General features: G+C 35.9%; 1 protein-coding gene across 2 annotated transcripts in view; it reads left to right on the top strand.

The window, feature by feature from the left end:
• The first annotated feature begins 1456 nt into the window (after positions 1 to 1456).
• The window catches only part of p4ha1a (prolyl 4-hydroxylase, alpha polypeptide I a), a 28232-nt gene continuing 21603 nt past the window's right edge, over positions 1457 to 8085 (top strand). Inside the window, exons 1-3 of one of the 2 annotated variants that reach the window (XM_016244765.1) lie at positions 1457 to 1604; positions 7278 to 7369; positions 7593 to 7689. In XM_016244765.1, the coding sequence (XP_016100251.1) occupies positions 7285 to 7369; positions 7593 to 7689 (182 nt within the window). In that variant the 5' untranslated portion in view covers positions 1457 to 1604; positions 7278 to 7284. The remainder of the gene's footprint in view (positions 1605 to 7277; positions 7370 to 7592; positions 7690 to 8085) is intronic. The other variant, XM_016244763.1, reaches the window with a different exon arrangement.

The raw sequence follows: 8085 nt of genomic DNA, 5'->3' as shown, positions 1-8085 counted from the left end.
AATCACTCTTGTAGGGCTACATGAAGTGAACTCCCTGCATTTTTTGAGCACTGACCAGTTCCAAATGTGATATTTATTTACAACAATTCAATAAGAAGAAGTTAATATTGTGGTTTATATTAGACACAATATTTTCTGATTTTGCTAAATTGTGTAGGTGAAAATATTACCTATAAAGCCACAGAAGAACTGTTGTGCGTCTCCTAATAAAACACAAAAGGTGTTTGACTTGAAGCAGCACTGCAGACCGTTCGGTGTGTGACATCAAAGTACAGCGAGAGCGATTAGACAGCAATTTTTTAAATTTTTGTTTTGATGTCAAATAAGTCTTGCTGTTTCGTTAAAGCAGTGTTGCTGTTGTAAAGTTATACATTTACAGTTGTGTTGCCGGGTTTTAAAGCAGGTTTGATTTTTTATTTTCTTCCTTATCAGTCTGTATTTACAGCAATTTCACTGTCCACTCTGTTCAAATGTGGATGAATGGCTACACATAGATGTGTCCAGAGCTGTGTGAGATCACTACCCTCCTGATTTTGTGGGGTAGGGGTGTTAAATAATAATAATTATTTTGTTTTGTTTTTCCCCATAGGTTTTTAACATTCTAAAAGCTCTTTATTCCAAAGATACTACAAGCTAGTCAGTGTATTCAGCAGGTGTAATGTATTGTAAGTTGCTTCCTTTTGTGGGGGTGGGTAGGGGTGTTAAATAATAATAATTATTTTGTTTTGTTTTCCCCCATAGGTTTTTAACATTATAAAAGCTCTTTATTCCAAAGATACTACAAGCTAGTCAGTGTATTCAGCAGGTGTAATGTATTGTAAGTTGCTTCAGAGGTATTGCAAGTATTACACTGTAAAAAAAATTATGTAAAATTTACGGTAAAAAAAACGGCAGCTGCGGTTGCCGGAATTTTACCGCAAAAAATACGGTAGCAACGTTTTAGGTTTTACGGTTTTAATTTAAATTTACAGTTAAATACCGTAATTTCATTAACTGATATAATGTTAATATACCAACCTAGTGAAGTACTGAAATCTGTTTTGTACTGACAGCGTTTAATTGTAATGGAGTAATATTTGACCAGCAGTATCTGTACTTTCACTCAAGTAATGGAGGTGTGTACTTTGTCCGCCTCTGATGACATGTGATAGTTACCATCATTGTACCACAGAAGCCTACTTTTTAAAATATCTGTATCATTTTATTTCACTTTTATTTGTTTTAATGATGTGTATGTATTGGTTTTTGCTATTTTACCTTTGTCTCAGACCTCCAATCTTTTTTTAGAGGGGTTTTGACCACTTCTTTAGCTGGTCAGGCTGGGAGGGAATGGTTTAAAAGTAAAAACTTTACAGTACATACAAAACTGGAAGAAATTATACTTTCCAGTAGTTCAGCTTTTTATGTGACAGTGGGGGACTGTTGCACAGTTGCTCTTTATGAACAGCAGATGGCGCTGCGGTTCAATCATTTGTCCTCTGTAGATTTTCCCGAGTTCAGCTGAGCTCTGTAGCAACCGAGCCGCTGAGGAGCGAGAGTGGGAGAGGAGCTGACCAAACAACATTTTCCCATTTTGCTATATCGACTCATTCCAGGGAGGAACAGTAAGTAGACCTGTTTATTACGCTGCAGTAAACATATCTAACGTTAGAGATAATCGCATACTCTCACTATCACAGACGCGGCTCGAGACACTCTAGAAATTTCCCCGCATATTTCCATAGTTTTCCCGTTCGGTGTGCTACCAATGCTCGCTTTCCTTGTAAAAAACCGGTTGTCAACATATTTCCCTATATTTATATAATTTTTTTCTCGTGGATTTGGGGGCGTAGATTTGACCAGTTGATGGAAAACCATCTTGCGTTTTGGTTAAATAAAAAACAAAACACTGCGATCATAAAATCTAATAACTAATATATAAACTAATATCTATAAGGTGATAATAAAGTCAAGTGCGCTTATTTATTAAACCATAGTACCAAAATGATGTAATTAGTTCCATTTTATTAGAATCAGTTCATTTTAAAATGAGAAGAGTTGAGTCTCTTTAGTCTGCTTTGAAAGTATGAACGGGTTAAAGATCATTTGCAGCGTGAAGAGCTGCAGAAAACACGTTTACAACTTCACGAGTTATAAGAATGAAGTAAGAAGTCAGTCTAGTGAAGTTACAGTGTTTCTGGTGATGTACTGGGGGAGGGGAAGGGACGTGGCACTCCTCCGTTTACAAATATCCCGCTTACTACCGTAAAACATTGTAATAATAACAGTTATTCGTCTGTTATAACCAGTGTTGGGGGTAACGCGTTACAAGTAACGCGAGTTACGTAATCAGATTACTTTTTTTCCAAGTAACTTGTAAAGTAACGCATTACTTTTTAATTTACAAGAGAATATCTGAGTTACTTTTTCAAATAAGTAACGCAAGTTATTTTTTTTTTCTAATTTATTGAGTGACAGCTCTCCTGTCCACGTGTTGAGAGAAATCAGATGTTATTGTAGTTCTAAAATAAATATGAATATGCATTAATTCATCTCACTAACAAAAAACACAGATTCAGTATTCCTCAAAATGAATTTAAAAAATGCAACTCAGAATATGACGCAAACCTGCAATAATTAAATGTTAAACAACACAAATATGCTTTATGTATTCAATCCCATTCTATTAACCAATGTCTTTGCTTCTGGCCTTCGATGATCCAGTGTAACCGTACTAATAATCAAAAATGACTCTACACAAACATTTGTGTGTCTTTTTTTATTGCTGAAGTGTGTTGAAATGTCTTCTTCTGCGTTCTACTGTACGGACGTACATTTACATTTCCTTCAGCCTGAGGCTTATTCATTTCACTTTTGGCGTGAAAAGACTTTTATATTTGCCAAAAATATAAAATAGAACTTTTTTATTTTAAAAACAAGCAAGCAAGCCCTGTCCAGATTTAAAAAGTAACGCAAAAGTAACGTAAAGCATTACTTTCCATAAAAAGTAACGTAATTAGTTACTTTTTTATGGAGTAACGCAATATTGTAATGCATTAAAAGTAACTTTCCCCAACTGCTTATTACCTGTTATAATAATGCAAGTCATTTTATCATTTGGGTTAACATCAGAGCAGACCAGTGTGTTTGCACAAGTACACTTACTTGTACTTAGAAAAAGCACTCCATGGTATTACCATGGTGCATACTGACAAAACATACTATATATATTATTACTACTATACTTTTTGCCAGTGTTATGAACATTGAAAATGTATTTCTGTCCTTTAACATTAGACCGTAAAAAGTCAAGCTGTTATTTTGCATGCACAGTCACATTAAACAACAGGCCTATTTGTGACTGATAATTTATTCATTATCATATGAAGCATGTTTGAGTTTACTTGACATGTATTGTTGCCCCCACCCCACAGTTACACAGTGCACAGTTGTCAAATCCAGTACACTAAAAAAATGCTGGGTTAAATACAACCCAGTGCTGGGTAAAATAGGGACAAACCCAGCAATTGGGCTGTTTTGACCCAGCAGTTGAGTTAAATATTTAACCCAACCTTCTGGGTAGTAACCCAACCGCTGGGTCAAAACAGCCCAATTGCTGGGTTTGTCCCTATTTTACCCAGCACTGGGTTGTATTTAACCCAGCATCTTTTAGTGTGTATATTAATCCAAATGTAAAGCAGTAGGCTATATTCTCTTACAATATTTTATCACGGTGATCATTTTCCAGAAATCCCCAAATAGTTAATCATTTCTAACTTGCTATACATTTACTGTAACTGATTATGGTTTTACCAAACTTAGATTTTGTTACGGTTTGGCCCAGGGGTGTAGTCCTTCTGTATTATGGTGACCACATCTAGTAACCTTCCTTGACTTCACCCCGAGCTATTCCTTTTTTTAGTGTATTCACTGCAGGATTTTAGGCAAGCCTTCTCTACAAGTTAATACTAGTTCCTCAAAGGTTTAGTCAAGTCACATGTTCTGATCACATTCTTGTCTTTTTGAGTTAGGAAAAAGCATAACATTTTTTAAGAGGCACTTGTTTTCACAGGAGGAATCTGAAATGGTTTGTGTGCTACTGTTTAGGTGTTATTTGTGTTTGGGTGAATTCCTGTAGTGCTTGTTTTAGCAGCTTTTGCCCCCAACAGATGGCCGAGTTTTTGGAAATGGCTGGGAAATGCATTCGTATTCGAGTTTTTCTAACACCAAAGCTGAAGTGACGTTTCGGTTAAGCGACGGTCAGAACACAGTTTTCCTAGATATAGCCTACATGTTAACGATTGAGGAACAGCTGTTTTGTCTTGTTTCAGTTAATCATTTTGGTTTGGAAAGTTAAAAGAAGCCCATATTCTTACAAACCCACAACCTGACAGATAAAGCTGTTAGTTTCTACTTTCTCTTGGGGCTTTTTGAACCGATAAAATGAGTGATGTGAATAAAGTGAGTTGCTCAACCCAACCAAACACCCATTGTATGAGTAACCTACTAAAACACGATGAATTGTTCCTAAATACACTGCTGTCTCTGTCTCTGCTGTGGTTCAAACCACTTATAAACAAAAGCGAATAGAGGTCATACTAAATTGGCAGGCTAAACTGAAACTGATATATGAGCAATGTCTGCATGTACTTAGCCATGATGCTAGGGTGGGTTGGGTTTTGTTCAAATGCCTTAGCGAACACCACTAATAAGTATCCACCCAAAATGGTTTTGAAATAATCTGTTTTAAGATTTCTTGTGCAGAATAATTCAACATGCCCTCAAATCACAGGAAGTGGCTTTAATCCTGTTCACATACTGAAAGTATGCACTTCACTGCTGGAATAAAATGTCTTTTGCACTTGCATGTATCGTGGTAGAATGAAATGCAATGAAGTTTTGTTGAAATTGCAAGAATGACTTATATAGCCATATAGTCTTGAAAACATCAGAAAGAATGTGCTGAAAATGACAAAGCATTTTCATGTGTATGCCATCAAAAAAATGAGCAAGAGTGTATATATGTATATATATATATACTATTTATGATGGATGACATGCAAAAAAAAAAGGTACTCTCTAAACAATGCTGGGTTATATACAACCCAGTGCTGGGTAAAATAGGGACAAACCCAGCAATTAGGCTGTTTTGACCCAGCGGTTGGGTTAAATGTTTACCCCAACCTTCTGGGTAGTAACCCAACCGCTGGGTCAAAACAGCACAATTGCTGGGTTTGTCCCTATTTTACCCAGCACTGGGTTGTATTTAACCCAGCATTTTTTAGAGTGTAGCAAAATTATTATAGAAGGAAGAAGTTTGTGCAATCTGCTTGGTTGTTCTGCTCTATTTATAAATTGAAGCTACAGGCTAACTGAATGCAGTCAAGCTGATGGCGGTGAGCTGGCAGCCCCTTCTTGTTTCACAGTGCCAGTGGGGTTTTGAGTAAACAATCTGTCTGGCTCAGAACAACTCATCATGCTCTTGTGTGCTTCACTGCTGAGTAATAACTGCTGAAATACATAGAGCAGCTGTGAGAAATGTATTACTCTGTTAAGGTATTACAGGAATAGTTCACCCAAAAATTAAAGTTACTCACCCTCAAGTCTTTCGAAACCTGTATGACCTATTTTCTTCTGTGGAACATTAAAAAAGATATTATGGGAAATGTCTCAGTGTTGTTTCCTCTCACACACAATGTTAGTTGGATCATGTTAACTTTCTTCACAATATCTTATTTCTACAATGCAGGTTTGAAATGACAAGCTTTCATTTTTGGGTGCACTGTCCCTTTAATGAACGCTTGAGCAACTTACACATGGGTTATAAACTTCCGTTTTTTGTGAAAATGATTTGTTGAACTCAATAGATTTTCTTTGTCAGTTCCTGATTTACACTGTTTCTGTTTGTAGCTGTGTGTACATTTGACTTTACAGGCTTTTCATGCAGATGTAATGAATGATTTTGATTCTCCATTTAGATGTAATGTGCCCATCTTTCGCATAAACTATTAACCACTTCCACTTCCAAGCCTTTTCCCATAGGAATTTGTTATTTGATTTGTAAATGATCAGGTTTGCTTTAATTTCTGCTGGATTGTTGTTGTTTTTTTTACTTGCCCTGCCAACATTTTCACTGGCTCCAGCACAAAATAATAAAACATTTTTATTTTTAGCCATGCATTATTATATTTTGCACAAAGCATTCTTTTAAAGAAGGTTCTTTATAAGTTCCAAACAAAATAGTTTGGGGAAAAAAACATTGAAGAAAAAATGAAGCACATCAAGCTGAAAAGCACTCGGCTCACAAACACACTTCTGCTGGAGATAGATAGCATATTCTAAGCATTACTGGTTGGTTTGTTGTTTTCAACACATTCTTACTGATGCTTTCAATATTGTCTCAACTCAGTTATGCAAATTCGACCAAACTTGTGTTGACCGTCTGGATAAATTTATTTTGGTGACAAATCATCAGAAACCAATTACACGCTCACCTGAATGCTATTACACACACTATATAACCCCTACCCTGATCCTGCTCTAGTCGCCGAGTATTGTTCAGCATTTATCGCTCACCTAGGGATAGCTACTTTACGGAGCCCTTCCAAGTTCATGAGTCTAGCCTTCTTCATAGTCTGTCTTCCCGTGTCTTGATCCTAGCCTGTTATCTCGTCCTGTCTGATTTCTGCCTGCCCTGAAGTTTATAGCCTGTCTTGGATTTACCCTTTGCCTTGCTGATTCGGACTGTGTTTGCTCCTCGATTGGATTTTTGCTTGTTTTGGATTCCTCTTTTGTCTTGCCCTCAATATACCTGTTTGCCATTGTCAGATCCTTGCCTGTTTTTATGACCACGCCTTTAAATAAAAGCTTTGCAGATGGATCCGCACGTCTCACGTCTCTGTCGCCCCGTAACATTATAAATAGTTACAAGCTGTTGTACAACTGTATAAAACTTTACACTTACTAAACAGAGCAAACAAACCAAACAATATAACAACAAACACAATGTACTTGATATAGACACAGTATAATAAAAAAAAAACCTAGAACATTTCTGATTTATATATTTATTTATTTTATAATTTTATTTGATTCAGGATTCATTTCAGTAAACATAGTGTATTTTAATAGTTTTAGTTAACGATAACTCTGCAACATTCAAATATACAGTTCAGCAGTCATTATACAAAAATATTTGGCCTCTCAGTCACATTATTGATCAGTCAGAATCAAGCTCAGAGAGCTCTGTAACAGTATCTAAATCTAATTTTTTCTCTTTTATGTCGTGTGTTGAAAAGGGTGAAGATGGGAGTTAGGAGTGTGTGCTGTATTTTACTCATCTCTCTGATAAAGTCTTTCTCTGCTCACGGTGACTTCTTCACATCCATTGGTATGCAGCCTTTTCACCTTTTTATACATTTATCTTTGAAATGTTCCTACAGATTCTAACAGGCAGCATAAGCCTCTAAACCCCTGTGTTCATGAATGTTTACCACTGCAAGTTATGCTATTAATAGAACATTAGAAGATGCAGCTGACAGGTGTTGTGGAGAAGTAGGCCGGTCATTCACTAATCACCGATGCTCGGTTTAACCTGGGCTCTGTGTTGGCAGGTCACATGACAGATTTGCTGTTCACAGAAAAAGACCTGGTGACGTCATTGAAAGACTACATCAGAGCAGAGGAGAGCAAACTGGAGCAAGTGAAACAGTGAGTAGCAAGTATAACAAGTATAACTCATACCTGTTTGAATTGGCAATGACTGATTTTGTTCCAATTCAATGCTTAAGATTACGTTTCAATTCCAATTATATGTTGATAAAACTTGACTATAGTGATATCTAGGGGTGTAATAATATCGTTAATATGTCATTATATTATCATTGAGATACTATTATATTTTTTATTCATATTTTGCATTAGTTTTTATTTTTTGGTTTTTGTTTTAACTTGAGTAAAAATTTTAGTAATTATTATTATTATTATTTTGTCATTTATATTAGTTTTAGCAGGTTTAGTTATTTTAGTGCATCAAGTTAAACTAAATGAGAATGTTTCCTTGGTAAATGGCTGACTAAAAGAAGTTCATATATACATATATATATA

Source organism: Sinocyclocheilus grahami, unplaced genomic scaffold, assembly GCF_001515645.1.
Source record: "Sinocyclocheilus grahami isolate Dianchi unplaced genomic scaffold, SAMN03320097.WGS_v1.1 scaffold733.1, whole genome shotgun sequence".
NCBI classification, from domain to species: domain Eukaryota; kingdom Metazoa; phylum Chordata; class Actinopteri; order Cypriniformes; family Cyprinidae; genus Sinocyclocheilus; species Sinocyclocheilus grahami.
Note: the sequence above shows the minus strand (reverse complement) of the source record. Positions and strands in the feature narration are given on the sequence as shown.